This window comes from Narcine bancroftii, chromosome 4 (genome assembly GCF_036971445.1).
Source record: "Narcine bancroftii isolate sNarBan1 chromosome 4, sNarBan1.hap1, whole genome shotgun sequence".
Taxonomy (NCBI): Eukaryota; Metazoa; Chordata; class Chondrichthyes; order Torpediniformes; family Narcinidae; genus Narcine; species Narcine bancroftii.
The window spans coordinates 203,423,292-203,439,197 of record NC_091472.1 but is presented as its reverse complement, the minus strand read 5'-3'; the positions used below and the strand labels follow the sequence as shown (position 1 = coordinate 203,439,197).

Genomic DNA, 15,906 nt, shown 5'->3' with positions numbered 1-15,906 from the left:
ATATATCTGACATTTTATCATTACATATCTCCCTGCTGGATCTATTATTTCCTCTTCTATTTTAATTGGCATATTTTTACTAATTAATATAGCTACTCCTCTTGCTTTTGAATTATACGACACTGCTGTTACATGTCCTACCCAATCTCTCTTTAATTTTTTGTGCTCCAATTCAGTTAAATGTGTTTCTTGCACAAATGCTATGTCAATTTTTTCTTTTTTCAGTAAATTTAGCAGATTCTTCCTTTTAATTTGGTTATGTATTCCGTTAATATTTAAAGTCATATAGTTCAGTGTAGCCATTTCATACTTTGTTTATCTTCCCTTTCCGTTTCTCCATCATCACCTTTCCTTCTTATCCATTTCTGCTTTCTTGTTTTGAACACTTTATAAGACATCAAACATTTTCCTTATTCTCCTATTTAAAACTTCTTTAACCCCATTCTCCCCTCCCCCTCCTGAGTTGCCCATTATCCCTTGTCGGGCAACCACATCTCCCCTCTCCATTTGGATTTGCGAATTCACTTGCAAACGTCAACTGATTTTGTAGTGACCGTAACTCCTCCCCACCCAGCCCCCCCAGAAAAGATTTCAATTTCATATGTAACAAAGGTCACTCTTTTAATTCCCTCCTTATTTCCTCTATTCCCTTTCCCTCCCTTATTAATCTTGTCTATACTCTATATATTTTCCTCTAAATATGCATACATTCATGTATACACACTATATCTGTCATTGGCTTGGCTTCGCGGACGAAGATTTATGGAGGGGGTAAATGTCCACGTCAGCTGCAGGCTCGTTTGTGGCTGACAAGTCCGATGTGGGACAGGCAGACACGGTTGCAGGGGAAAATTGGTTGGTTGAGGTTGGGTGTAGGGTTTTTCCTCCTTTGTCTTTTGTCAGTGAGGTGGGCTCTGCGGTCTTCTTCAAAGGAGGTTGCTGCCCCCCGAACTGTGAGGCGCCAAGATGCACGGTTTGAGGCGATATCAGCCCACTGGCAGTGGTCAATGTGGCAGGGACCAAGAGATTTCTTTAGGCAGTCCTTGTACCTCTTCTTTGGTGCACCTCTGTCACGGTGGCCAGTGGAGAGCTCGCCATATAACACAATCTTGGGAAAGCGATGGTCCTCCATTCTGGAGACGTGATCCACCCAGCACAGCTGGATCTTCAGCAGTGTGGACTCGATGCTGTCGACCTCTGCCATCTCGAGTACTTCAACGTTAGGGATGAAGGCGCTCCAATGAATGTTGAGGATGGAGCGGAAACAACGCTGGTGGAAGCGTTCTAGGAGCCGTAGGTGATGCCGGTAGAGGACCCATGATTCGGAGCCAAACAGGAGTGTGGGTATGACAACGGCTCTGTATACGCTTATCTTTGTGAGATTTTTCAGTTGGTTGTTTTTCCAGACTCTTTTGTGTAGTCTTCCAAAGGCGCTATTTGCCTTGGCGAGTCTGTTGTCTATCTCGTTGTCGATCCTTGCATCTGGTGAAATGGTGCAGCCGAGATAGGTAAACTGGTTGACCGTTTTGAGTTTTGTGTGCCCGATGGAGATGTGGGGGGGGGGCTGGTAGTCATGGTGGGGAGCTGGCTGATGGAGGACCTCAGTTTTCTTCAGGCTGACTTCCAGGCCAAACATTTTGGCAGTTTCCGCAAAACAGGTCGTCAAGCGCTGAAGAGCTGGCTCTGAATGGGCAACTAAAGCAGCATCATCTGCAAAGAGTAGATCGCGGACAAGTTTCTCTTGTGTCTTGGTGTGAGCTTGCAGGCACCTCAGAATGAAGAGATTGCCATCCGTGCGGTACCAGATGTAAACAGCGTCTTCATTGTTGAGGTCTTTCATGGCTTGGTTCAGCATCATGCTGAAGAACATTGAAAAGAGGGTTGGTGCGAGAACACAGCCTTGCTTCACGCCATTGATAATGGAGAAGGGTTCAGAGAGCTCATTGCTGTATCTGACCCGACCTTGTTGGTGTTCGTGCAGTTGGATAACCATGTTGAGGAACTTTGGGGGGGATCCGATGCGCTCTAGTATTTGCCAAAGCCGTTTCCTGCTCTCGGTGTCGAAGGCTTTGGTGAGGTCAACAAAGGTGATGTAGAGTCCTTTGTTTTGTTCTCTGCACTTTTCTTGGAGCTGTCTGAGGGCAAAGACCATGTCAGTAGTTCCTCTGTTTGCGCGAAAGCCGCACTGTGATTCTGGGAGAATATTCTCGGCGACACTAGGTATTATTCTATTTAGGAGAATCCTAGCGAAGATTTTGCCTGCAATGGAGAGCAGCGTGATTCCCCTGTAGTTTGAGCAGTCTGATTTCTCGCCTTTGTTTTTGTACGGAGTGATGATGGTGGCATCACGAAGGTCCTGAGGCAGTTTTCCTTGGTCCCAACAAAACTTGAAAAACTCATGCAGTTTGACATGTAGAGTTTTGCCGCCAGCCTTCCAGACCTCTGGGGGGATTCCATCCATACCTGCTGCTTTGCCACTTTTCAGTTGTTCGATTGCCTTATATGTCTCATCCTGGGTGAGGACCTCATCCAGCTCTAGCCTTAGGGGCTGTTGAGGGAGCTGGAGCAGGGCGGAATCTTGGACTGAGCGGTTGGCACTGAAAAGAGATTGGAAGTGTTCTGACCATCGGTTGAGGATGAGATCTTGTCGCTGAGGAGGACTTTGCCGTCTGAGCTGCGCAGCGGGCTTTGGACTTGGGGTGAGGGGCCTCGTAGAAACCCCTGAAGTTGCCAATGTCCGCGCTGAGCTGGGTTCGCTTGGCGAGGCTAGTCCACCACTCATTTTGGATCTCCCGGAGTTTGCACTGAAGATGGCTGCATGCGCGATGGAAGGCTTGTTTCTTCTCTGGACAGGACGGCTTTGTAAGGTGAGCCTGGTGGGCAGCTCGCTTCTTTGCCAGCAGCTCCTGGATTTCCTGGTTGTTATCGTCGAACCAGTCCTTGTTTTTCCTGGAGGAGAAGCCCAGTACCTCTTCAGTGGATTGCAGTATGGTAGTCTTCAACTGATCCTAGAGGGTTTCAGGGGACGAGTCCGTGAGGCGGATTGCATCGTCGAGCTTTGCTTTGAGGTTTGCCTGGAAGTTTCCTCTCACTTCGTCTGACTGCAGGTTTCCAACATTGAACCTCTTTCTGGGGGCTTTACTGTTCCTGGGCTTTGGCTTGAAGTGAAGGTTGAGCTTGCAGTGAACCAGCCGGTGGTCAGTGTGGCATTCCGCGCTGGGCATGACCCTGGTGTGGAGCACATCTCGTTTGTCATTTTCTCGCACCAGAATGTAGTCCACGAGGTGCCAGTGTTTGGATCGGGGATGCATCCAGGTAGTCTTAAGGCTGTCCCTCTGCTGAAAAAGGGTGTTTGTAATGACAAGCCGCTGTTCTGCGCAGAGCTCCAACAGGAGGCGCCCATTGTCATTGCACTTGCCTACGCCATGCTTGCCCAGGATTCCTGGCCAGGTTTCTGAGTCTTTGCCGACGCGAGCGTTGAAGTCGCCAAGGATGACAACCTTGTCGGCTGTAGGGGTGCGTTGAATGAGGTTGCGCAGATCAGTGTAGAACTTGTCCTTTTCTGCTGGTTCCGCCTGGAGGGTTGGAGCATAGACACTGATGAGGGTGATGCGACGCTTGTTTTGAAGGGGGAGTCGCATGGACATGATCCGGTCCGAGTGGCCTGTCGGAAGGTTTTCGAGTTTGGAGGCAATGGAGTTCTTGACCATGAAGCCTACACCAGATAGGCGTTGTTCATCCAAAGGCTTGCCAGACCAGTAGAGTGTGTAGCCCGCGCCGCGTTCTTGGAGGCTGCCTACATCTGCCAGGCGGACTTCACTGAGAGCGGCTATGTTGATGTCAAGTCTGAGGAGTTCATGTGCAATGAGGGCAGACCGACGTTCAGGTCGGTGGCTGTCAGCCTTGTCTAGCATGGTTCTGATGTTCCAGCATGCTAGCTTGAGTTTGTGAGCATCTTTTGAGGGGGAGGACGTGGAGGGGGAGGACGTGAACCTGTCCTCGGGCCTGCGCAAAGGAGCTTTTAGGTGGAGTGCAGTGTGCGCAGTACTGGCCCCACACTTTACACCACGTGTGCCATGGCCAAGCAAGCTGGGACGTGGCAGCGAGGTCCTTGGATCGTAGATCCGGGCAGGAGCAAGGGAGAGGCGGCGGCCCCGGCCTCGGTCGAGTGAGGCAGGCGGAGGCTCCAGTCCGGGCAGAGAGGTGGAGGCGGCGGCCCCAGTCCGGGCACAGGGAGAGCAGCGGCGGCCCCGGCCCCGGTCCGGGCTGAGGGTAGGCGGCGGTGGCCCCGATCCGGGCAGGAGCAAGGGGGAGGCAAAGGGGAGGCGGCGGCCCTGACCTCGGTCGAGTGAGGCAGGCGGAGGCTCCAGTCCGGGCAGAGAGGTGGAGGCGGTGGCCCCAGTCCGGGCACAGAGAGAGCAGCGGCGGCCCCGGCCCCGGTACGGGCAGAGAGGTGGAGGCGGCGGCCCCAGTCCGGGCACAGGGAGAGCAGCGGCAGCCCCAGCCCCGGTCCGGGCAGAGGGTAGGCAGCGGCGGCCCCGAGCTGGGCAGGAGCAAGGGGGATGCGGCGGCCCCGTCCTCGGTCGAGTGAGGCAGGAGGAGGCCCCGGTCCGGGCAGAGAGTTGGAGGTGGCGGCCCCAGTCCGGGCACAGGGAAAGCAGCGGCAGCCTCGGCTCTGGTCCGGGCAGTTTGGACCGACCTAGGAGGGGAGGCAGACCCCTCCAGCCCGGGTAAGAAACCTGCATAGGAGAAGGCCACTCCGATATAAAACACACTATATATATACACACATATACCCCTTTACACACATACATATAGTTCGTGGTCATTTTTACTCTCATTACATGTCTTCATCTCTCTGCTTGTATTGTAGTTGTTCTGCAAATTTCCTTGCTTCCTCTGGATCCGAGAATAGTCTGTTTTGTTGCCCTGGAATAATTATTTTAAGTACCGCTGGGTACCTTAACATAAATTTATATCCTTTTTTCCATAAGATCATTTTTGCTGTATTGAACTCCTTCTTCTTCTTCAGGAGTTCAAAACTTATGTCTGGATAGAAAAAATTTTTTTGACCTTTATATTCCAGTGGCTTTTTGTCTTCTCTTACTTTCTTCATTGCTTTCTCCAATATATTTTCTCTTGTTGTATATCTTAAGAATTTTACTAAAATGGATCTTGGTTTTGCTGCGGTTGTGGTTTCGAGGCTAAAGTTCTATGTGCCCTCTCTTTTTCCATTTCTTCCTGTAATTCTGGTCTTCCTAGGACCCTGGGGATCCAATCTTTTATAAATTCTCTCATATTCTTGCCTTCTTCATCTTCCTTAAGGCCCACTATCTTTATATTATTTCTTCTATTATAGTTTTCTATTATATCTATCTTCTGAGCTAACAGCTCATGTGCCTCTTTAACTTTTTTATTAGATTCTTCTAATTTCTCTTTTAATTCCTCTACTTCCATTTCTACAATTGTTTCTCGTTCTTCCATATTTTCCACTCTTTTTCCTATCTCTGACATGGCCATTTTTATTTTATTCATTTTTTCTTCTGCATTCTTAATTCTTCTTTTTATCTCATTAAATTCTTGTAATTGCCATTCTTTCACTGATTCCATATATTCTTTAAAAAAGATACATCCATTGTCTTGCCTTTCTCTTCTTCTTCCATTTCTTTCTGTTCTTCTTCTTCTTCCTCTGGGTTGACCATCTGTTGTTTCCTTGTTTTCTTTTTACCCTCTTCTTTCTTGTTGTCGTTATTGTCTGTGTTCTGCACCTGCTGCTGTGCTGCAGATGTCTCTCTCAGCTGCGGAGATCGACTCCGCAGCTGTTCCCCCCTCCCGTCAGTGTGTTTTTTTTCATGCGCGGTTGCGCACTTTTACTCGGCTCTGCGAGCCATTTTTGTAGTCCCGAGCCCGGGACCTCCACTGACCTGAGGGAGCGCGCTTCTTTCTCCACGGCGGGCCTCTTCGGACAGGTAAGGCCTTCACCTTCTTCTTCCTACATTCTTTCTTCCTCTTTTCTTCCCGTTGTTTTTGACTTTTCTCTCTTCGCTGCCATTTTCTTCTCACCTTTATTTTTACTTTATTATAAATTTTAATCTTGTACCTTTGTGCTTTGTGTGTTTTTTTTAAAACTTTTCGTGAGAGGGCTGGAATTCCCTGACCGGCCATTACTCCATCACGTGACTCCTCACAATTAATTTAGTTGATGTTTTTCAAGTGCTGAAGGAATTAAGTGAGTTTGGGAGACTGTCAAGCAGCTGAAGATTAGAAAAAAATAATAAGCAAATGATAAATGACTGAGATTGAGAATATTAAACTAGGCGGAATATAAGAGAAGTGTATTGACTGCAACATTTATCAGTGGAAAAATGTGTGGTGGTATCGTAGCAAAAAGCAAGGCGAGCAAATCTTGCTCTAAAATTCTCAAGGTTTTCAGAGAATGCAAGAAAGAAAGGAGAAACTGGGCAACTTGGTTCTTCCTTCTCCCCCATCAACACAGTACCTACCTCCAACCCACATTTCCAGTTTTAGATGTGGAGGTAAAAACACACTGCTGGAGAAACTCAGCAGGTCAAACAGGGTTGGCGAAGAGCTTCAGCCCGAAATGTTCACCTTTGCCTTTTCTCTATAAAAGACTCTGTTTGACCTGCTGAGTTTCCCCTGTGTTGTGTTTCTACTTCTACCACGGTGTCCCAGACTTTCACGTTTTACTTCCTTTAGATGTGGAGGGTGGGGAGGGGGGTGGCAACAGCAATGAACTCAACAACACAGTTCAACCTCAAGGCTTCACAGGTTATAGTAAGATATCCACAGAATGGCAGCATTTTCTAAAGCACAGGGCAATAATCTGGAGGCTAGTGTCCTGAGTTTACACCGAGGAAATATTTTTTTTCCCCACATATGAATATAAACATCAGTAAAGAGACTGAATGTGTCCCCTGCAATGGCATCACCTAAGGCACAATTTGGGGTTTAGCCTCGGCCACTTGGCTCCTTGAGCACACGTGCTGATTGACAGCAGTGGCATAGCCAGGTTCTAACATTAGGGGGAGCAAGCACATAAAAAAGAGCGCACAACACATAACAGATGATGGGTCAGCAGCCAACAAACTCCAGAGGGTTGTTAACTTGGCCTGCGACATCATGGGCACCAGACTTCACTCTGTGAAGGGCTTCTACACAAGGTGGTATCTTAAATCCTAAAAAAAAATCCCCACCACCCAGGCCATGCCCTCTTCACTTGCTACCATTGGGAAAAAGGTACAGGAGCCTAAAGACGAGCACAAGGACAACTTCTTCCCTGCTGCCATCAGATTCTTGAATAATCAATGAAACAAAGACACTGCCTCGCTTTTTGTGCACTATTTTTATTTCTTTATAGCAATGTCATAAGATGGTTATAATGTGAATGTTTGCTCTATGACATTCCTGCAAAACCCCGAATTTCATGGCTTGTTCATGACAATAAATTCTGATTCTGAATTTTACTCATTCAGCAGACTGTTCAGAACTTGATAAATAATTTCCAATTCATTCTGTGTTTCGATTTACAGATCAGTTAACCAACTGCAAACCCTCCTGGAGGATCCAAACATGCCCACCTACTTTGATCTAACAAAGAAGGTGTGTAATATGGCACCATTGAAATCTGATTATAATTTCATTAATTTGTGTAGGTATAATTCTTTAGCAAGATGGTGCTAGAAATGTAAATTGGGAGAGATCCAATAGAAGTGACTGCATAGAGTGTACAATGTGGTGAGATTTCCAACAGCTCACAGGATCATTTAGGAAGATAGTAACTAAGGTGAAAGTGAGCAAAATATTTACAGAGCAGCTTCAGCAAGAGGAAATAGAGAAGGAGAGACCATGGGTGGTGAATCTATGCTGAGCTGTCAGTCTTCCACTTGCCTAGCCTTGCTTTATTGACATTGGCCATGATTTATCTCTACCATTAAAGACACTCCCCTTAGGTATAACTGTCTACACACCCATTGTCTTTCATTATTGTACCATTAGTTTCTGCTAATAAAAGCCATGATTATTGTTTGACTACGTCACCTTTGTCTACTTCATTAACTGGCACTTCAATTTTAAAATGGACCAGAGGTTCATTGATAAACACAACTGCATAATTTCACTGTGCTGTTTGAATTCATTTTGCAAAGCATGAGGACTCCATTACAGTCAGAATCACTGCCACAAGCAGCTCGTCTCACCACAAAATAGTCTGCCTCGTGGATTGTGGGTTATACAGACTAACTTCCAGTTTTCCAGAACATTCAAGCGAGCTTTCACCACACAAGTATAGGTTTCTTTGGATTCACTTGGGGTTCGCTAACCAGGGTCATGTCTCTTACCCAATGGTTAGTAGTCTTTCTCTGTCTGTGCCAAATAAGGAGTTCGTAATCAGCCTTCCAGAATGAAAAACAAAAGTATGGGATGTGGGTTTTACCTCTCTCTCACTCTCTCTCCCTCTCCCATCTGTCTCACCCTTATCTTCTTTACATTCTCTCTCTCTCTCTCTCTCTCTCTCTTCCTCGCATCCAGCAGGACTACCAGCTACAATCCCTGGGGGAATGGGTAGGTTGAAAAGGAGAGCACCACAGTCTGGAAGGCTGTCAAACTGGCCCTGAAGTCAAAAGGCCTTCCAGACCCACGCTGGCAGGATGTCCTCCCCATGACGCTCCACTCTATCCGGTCACTACTATTTACCATGACCAACGCTACTCCTCATGAGCTCCTACTCACTTTCAAAAGAAGGTCGGCTTTGGGAACTACACTCCCAGCCTATTTCACTACTCCTGGTCCAGTCCTTCTTAAGAAGTACATGAGGAGAAGCAAAACCAACCCCGTGGAGTACTAGGATGGCAGGGAGGACACTGTCTCCATCAGGGACCTGGCACCCACTAGAACAGAGGGTGCATTGCCTCAGGTGCCCTGCGAGCTATAGACCTCAATCTCACCACTCCCAGTCAGGGCCTCGGGGGATCCAGTTCAGAAGGAAAGTGCATCCCTTTCCATCGTTGAGCTGGAGACCCAGCCCGCCTCTCCTCCCTCTCAAGAGGACCAGGAGACCCAAGGCCCCCTGAGTACTAAGGTGCTCCACCAGGATCTCCAGACCCCTAGACTGCTTAAATCTGTAAATAACTGTATTTTTTTTTAACCACTTGTTTCTAACCCCATGTTCTCTGTCTTCATTCACAGACCCGAAATTATACAGGAAGGAGAGAATGCAGTGAACTGGGATTCACTGGTAGGGTGTTGTGCCGATGGCTGGCCCTGGCTCCGCCCCCCTCTGCCCACATGTCACCCTGGTTTCCCGCCGAAACCCAGAACCCTTCTAAAAACTACTGTTAAACCCTATCCTCAGTTATGTTTGATCTCCCTCCAGTCGTGAGAGCTTTTATTCACGCTACAACTCCCCCCTCCCCCACCTCCATTCGCTTTTTCCCTTCCCCTTCTCCCCCGGTCCCCCCTCCACAGCCCCTGGTTCCCCCCAAACCCCTCCTGGCTCCCCCTCTCCCTTCCAATGACAATGCTTCTCAGGCAAAATATCGCGTCTGGAGCAGTGATTCTCAACCTTCCCACCCACATCCCACCTTAAGCAACCCCTTACTAATCACAGAGCACCGAAGGCAGAGGGATTACTTAAAGTGGGATGTGGGTGGGAAGAAAACGATTGAAAACCACTGATTTAAAGCAACACGTTTCAAGCGCCTCTGATTCCTCCAATTCATCCCGAAAACATGCATGCGTGTGTTGTTCACGCCAGTTCGCGCTGAGACACACAATGCTTTTATTAGCCATCGTCAATTTGCCATGATGAATCAATCACTTCTGCCATGTTCGCCACATCGTTTCCTGTCCTGCCCGCTGTCAACCTCCAGGCAGAGCGTGAAAACCCCTCGTTAATCCTGCCTCGGGTTCCAGAACCGGTTTCAGTGGCCGTCCCAGACTGGAAACCAGGATTACTTCCAGACTCTTTTGTCATTTTGTCGAGCCAACTGCTTCTGACGGGGGTGGGTTACTCTGAGCCTTCGTTAGATCTCCTTCCAAAATGCTTGGAGTGTTTCACCTGCCGTACCCAGCAGCTGCCTCGCTGAGTATCAATTTGCGCCGGATTATCGCAGCCACCTCAATGATTTGCTGAATTCAAAGACGCAAAGGGAAAATATGATACTGAAATAATAGACAACTCCAATCTGCATTGAAGCAGTGGGCTTTATGAAATAATGTAGCCTGCAACATTTGAAGGTGTGATTTGTTGTCGCGTTGATCCATTAAAATTAATACAGGTGAATTAAGTGGTGTTAGCTGTTGACGCACACACAAAAAATCCGTGCAGGTGTTCCTGTGTAATATAGCTGTTCATCCTGTTAATCTGACCCCAGATATTATGGGCGGCGCTGAGATCGCGGGATTTGCCTCTTTCCCACGTGTTAAGAAACAAAGAGAACGCATGCAGCTGGTGTTTTTCAGCGGAGACTTGGCTCATGTCATTTACTCGGACACTAGATGCAGAACATTTGGTGAAATGGATCCGGAACATTGACAAAATACTATGTCGCAGAGCAAGCGACTTTCCCACGACTGGATACAATATTGCGGCCTCTCGAAAACACACACACAACCACACACACACACACACATACATAGACAGGGAGACATAGAGACACACACACACACAATGCTTTTATTAGCCATCGTCAATTTGCCATGATGAATCAATCACTTCTGCCATGTTCGCCACATCGTTTCCTGTCCTGCCCGCTGTCAACCTCCAGGCAGAGCGTGAAAACCCCTCGTTAATCCTGCCTCGGGTTCCAGAACCGGTTTCAGTGGCCACACACACATAGACAGGGAGACACAGACACACACACACAAAATCACACACAGCCATACACACATATACTGACACAGACACACACAGACAACACAAAATCACACACAGCCACACATACAGATAGACACAGACACACATAGACACACACACAAAATCACACAGATACAGACACAGACACACAACCACACACACATTTATAGTCCCACACAAATCCATCCATCAATTTAACTATATAATTGAGAACTTCATTTAAATAGTCCTACTGATTAAGTACATTCAAACACATTCTGAAGAGAAATATTTACTTGTACAACTGTTTCATGTTGATGATGTTGCCAACTACATCTCAGTTGTCACGATGCGGGGAAACACCCACTACGGAAAGTTTCGGGCAATATGCCTTTCGAAAACTGGATTGTTTTCTATTTCCTGCGTTTCAGAACCAACAAATTCACTGGCTTATTATTTCCTTATAATGAAACAGATGAGGCCCTGTCCCTTTGCAGAAGGAATGTGCCAGTCGACAGAGAGATCTATGTTGGGGGAGGAGGGGGTGGGGGGAAGAGAAATTTGTCTTCGTGATGCTCTTGGGGGTTATTCTGATATAGAGTTAGGGTGCATTAACCGTCTTTTTGTCGGTCACCAAATGTACTTAGCTGATCAAATGAATACATATCGTACTGCCCGCTCTTGGAGTTCAGAAGAATTGGAGGGGGCGGGGGGGGGGGGGTGCTCCAGCAGATGTGGCAAAGTTGTTTCCCGTGGTTGAGAAGTCTAAGAGAGCCTCGGGATTGAAGGGCGCCCGTTTAGTGCAGAGATGGGGAGGAACTGCTTTGCCTAAAGAGTTGGTAGGCTTCTGGAATTTGCTGCCGCCGGAGACTGAAGAGGCCAGATCGTGAGGAGAATTTAAGGCAGAGCTTGATTGGTATCTGAATCATCAGGGTGTCAAAGGTTAAGGGGAGAAGGCAGGGGAGTGGGAGAATGGAATCAGCTCGTGATGGGATGGCGGGGCGACATGACGGGCCGAATGGCTTACTTCTGCTGAACATAATTCAAATTATTTCCAGCAAAACAAAGCTGAACTGCAACTATGCTTCAGAAATTGCTAGAATCTGTTTTGCTGAATTGTTTATCCTTTTTATTTTACGTGTCCAACCAAATATTATCTTGTATGCGTTCAAAGTATGCTTGCAAATCGTTTCCTTCTAACTTATTCGTGGGTGGACTCAGAAGGACTCTTCGTGAATCGGAAGAATTCGATGCCACAGGCGGGTGTCTTTGGGGTATAATTCAAGCAGAATTTGATAAATTCTTGATTAGTAAGAGCGTCAAAGGTAATAGGGAGAAGGTAAAAGAATGGGATTGACAGGAAAAAGAAATGAATTGAATGGCAGAACAGAGTGGATGGGCTGAATGGCCATATTTTGCTCCAAAATTTTATGGACGTGGATACCGCTAACAAAGCCGCCATTTATTGCCATTGATCAATTGCAGAACAGAAAACAGGCCCTTTCGGCCCTTCTAGTCTGTGCCCAACCCTTTTTTCCTAGTCCCATTGACCTGCACCCAGTCCATAGCCCTCCATACCTCTCCCGTCCATGTGCCTGTCCAAATTCCTCTTAAATGTTAAAATTGAGCCTGCATTCACCACTTCAGCTCGTTCCTAAACTTTTTCCTATTTCACTCTTAACTCGTCCTCTAGCTTGTATCTCACCTACCCTTAGTGGGGAAAAAAACCTACCTACATTTACTCTGTTGATCTCCCTCATTCCTCTACGGTGCAGGGAATCACGTCTTAACCTATTTAACCTTTCCCTGTAATTCCATTCCTGAAGTTCGGGCAGCATCCTAGTAAATCTCCTCTGCACTCTTCCTATCTGATTGATTTCTTTCCTGTAGTTAAGTGACCAAAACTGCACACAAGGCTCCAAATTTGGCCTCTCCAATGTCTTGTACGACTTTACCATAACATCCCAACTCCTGTACTCAGTACTTTGATTTATGAAGGGCAATATGCCAAAGGCTCTCTTCACAACCCCTTGTCGATTACCCCTGAATTAGGGGGACAGTTGAACTATATTTGGTGGGTTTGGAGTCACATGTGGTCCAGAGCGGGTAAGAAAGAACGTATTATCGTGGAATATCCCGTAGCCCATCTCTCTTAAAAGCGTTCGCCTTCCTTTCACAGAATGAAATAAATCCAAGAATTTATATTCCTTGGCCGCTGTGATGGGATTCGAACTCGTGTCTCTGGCCCAGTGGTCCAGTAATCCAGCAACAAAGCTAGGTTAACTTCCGTTGCAACTGCTACCCATCTGTCGATGAAGAAAGCTGGATAAAGTTGGATCTATCAATGAATGGTTGGATAACGTATTGGTTGAACCAGGATTGGTTTGGAGTAGCACTGATTTTTATTTAAAGTTCTGCTGGGGCCGGGGAGAGTTGGAAAGAAGTTTTCAATAAAATCCGCAACTCGCTTGAAATCACCATAATCTGAATGATTACTCCTTGAGAACGAATATAATCTTAGGCAGATCGATCATTCGAAATTAGCATTTCACAGGAAGAGTCTTATTTTGAAATTTATTTCAAGTTCGTGTGCTCAAAGTTGACACTCGTCCACGCGAGAACATTTGTGATTACATCGGTCTTATTGCTTCAAAGCCAACGTGGGGATTATTTTGGAATGAGCCCAGCGGTGTCAGGACAGGCATAGAATTCCCCCGCTCAGCGATGACGGGAGAATCTTTCCCAGGCTCCTGTAACCTCCGATGAGAGTAATTTCCTCTGACTTACTGTGTCATGCGTGTCGTCCAGATGGTCCTCAGAGACGATCACAGACAAAAGCTTTTTTTTTAAAAAAAAGGTCCTTAATTCAGCATTTAGAAAATGAAAAGCTTGTGCTGTCACTCTAACCGTAATGATTGGCCACAGAGTGTGGGAAACACCGCGAAAATGCAGGCACACGCTGCCTTCTGGACAAGAGGCGGTATAAATAGAGGCGGGGGTGGCGCTTGTCCCAGTAGGATGCTCTGACCGAAGCGAGTCACACGGCGATCCAACGTTGCTCCCGGCGGCGGCGGTGGCCTCCTCCTCCTCCTCCTCCTCCTACAACGCATGGCTCCTCAAACGTCTGGCGCTGTCCCCAAAGAATATTCGGCGGAAAGAGCCACGCGGAAAGAAAAATACAAAGTAAGTGGCTTTCGTGGTTTTTTGTAACCAAGGGGGACGCGTTTCCAGGTTCGGTGTCGCTCACGTTGATTTTTGCACCCTTTTCCAGTTAATGAAGCCAATTATCGAGAAAAAACGCCGAGATCGAATAAACAGCAGCATCGGTCAACTCAGGGCTTTACTGGGCGAGGAGTTTCAGAATGGAGAGTCCAACATGAAGATGGAGAAAGCTGACATCCTGGAAATGACCGTGAACTACCTGAAACTTCACAGTCAGCGGATGCTTGCAGGTACCTCGGGCTTTAAATATTGGTTGAAGAGATGGGTGAATTGCTGCAGTAAAAAGGAACTTTTAATGCCTAGATTCTTGCAGTGTAAGTTACTCCTTAAACACCCCTCTTAACCCCCTCCTTGCTCTCTCATCCACAGTGACGTGTAACAAGAATCTCACTCAGAATTTCAAGGAGGGATACTCGCGCTGCCTGCAGGAGATACAGCATTTTACCTTCTCCCCGGAGAGCAAGGCGGACGTTCAGAAGAAACTGGCGAACCATTTCCACAGAGCTCCCGTGGGCCCAGCCTCTCTCGCCCGTCCCCCTCCTCACCAGTCGGTCGCCAAAACGGACGTGAAAGCCGAGGTGACGGCCCTCTGGAGACCCTGGTAGAGCGGGTGCTCGGCCCAGACTGGAGGCAAAGGGAAGCCAATCAACCGCTCGGGATGTAACTCTGGGATGAAGCAGTATTCTACTATGGAAGAAAATAACACCGACGACTCTTCGTTGAAGGAGATGGACACTCTTTTTAATATATGGATTATTTAATTTTAAATTATGTACATATTTGTAGATGGCTAAAATGGTACCTACCTGGACTGACAGCTGACAAGGTGGTTTTCTGCCTATTGTTACATGCAGAGCTACCTGAGTTCTTTTATAAAGGAATGTCGGTGGTGTGCTGTTTGGAGTCTTCTTGTTCAGGAAGGTTTGCATCGTTTTAAAGGGTGTTGGTTGTTTCTATGTATGTTTACATTATTATGTACTCGAGTTGAATCGCATCGTGAGTGAGGTTTTCGAAATTACATCTTGTATTCTCCTGGTAAAGTGCCCCTGAAATGGTGGGAATTCTATTCTCCTGAATTGCCTCTCATCTCCTGGGTGATGCTGCAAATTACTATTGCGAGCTCAGTGGTTCTCAGCCTTTCTCTTTCCACTCACTTGAAGTCATCCCTCTGCCATCGGGGCTCTGTGATTAGAAAGGTGGGATGTGGGTGGGAAGGGAAGCTTGAGAACCCCTGCTCTAGACCCGATTGCTACTGAATTATTTGGCTTGAGAAAAAATGTCATTGGCCCATTTCCTTTGGAGCTATGAAACCATGCACATGACGAGTCAATGAGGGATGATTAAAACAGGGGTTTTCAAACTTTTTCTTCCCACTCACTTAAGCACAAATCACCTATGCCATAGGGAATACTTAAAGTGGTATGTGAGTGGAAAGAAAAAGGTTGAAAACCAGTGGATCTCATGAACAAATATCTGCATTGCAGCTATGTGGAATCTGAAGGAGGCCTTATTCTCAGTTCTATATTTAACTGAACTTTGCATTGTAACAATGCTGATCTAAATATATTTTCATATATATGTTATTGTTTGTAGTATACCAAAATTCCATTCCATGTTAAAATGATTTATTTTCTTTTAACAATGTTAAATTTGAATAAATGTTGATGTTCACAAATCTATCTCCATCTATGCTGTATGTGTCAATATCCAAGCATACTTAACCATAACAATCATGGAGCATGTGGTTGGGATTGGTAAAGAAGATCAGAGTCAATAAGTGCTGTAGGAGAATTTCAAAAGTTACAAGAGGGCTAATTTCAAGGTAGAGGCAG

The 15,906-nt window shown here is 46.7% G+C and overlaps 1 protein-coding gene across 1 annotated transcript in view; it reads left to right on the top strand.

Annotated features, from left to right (window-relative positions):
* Nucleotides 1–15,684, top strand: part of LOC138760033 (transcription factor HES-5-like) — a 74,473-nt gene extending 58,789 nt beyond the window's left edge. Inside the window, exons 2-6 of the mRNA XM_069930459.1 lie at nt 7,551–7,620; nt 9,205–9,253; nt 13,032–14,035; nt 14,124–14,304; nt 14,444–15,684. Of these exons, the coding sequence (XP_069786560.1) occupies nt 13,961–14,035; nt 14,124–14,304; nt 14,444–14,679 (492 nt within the window). The 5' untranslated portion in view covers nt 7,551–7,620; nt 9,205–9,253; nt 13,032–13,960 and the 3' untranslated portion in view covers nt 14,680–15,684. The remainder of the gene's footprint in view (nt 1–7,550; nt 7,621–9,204; nt 9,254–13,031; nt 14,036–14,123; nt 14,305–14,443) is intronic.
* The last annotated feature ends 222 nt before the right edge of the window (nt 15,685–15,906 follow it).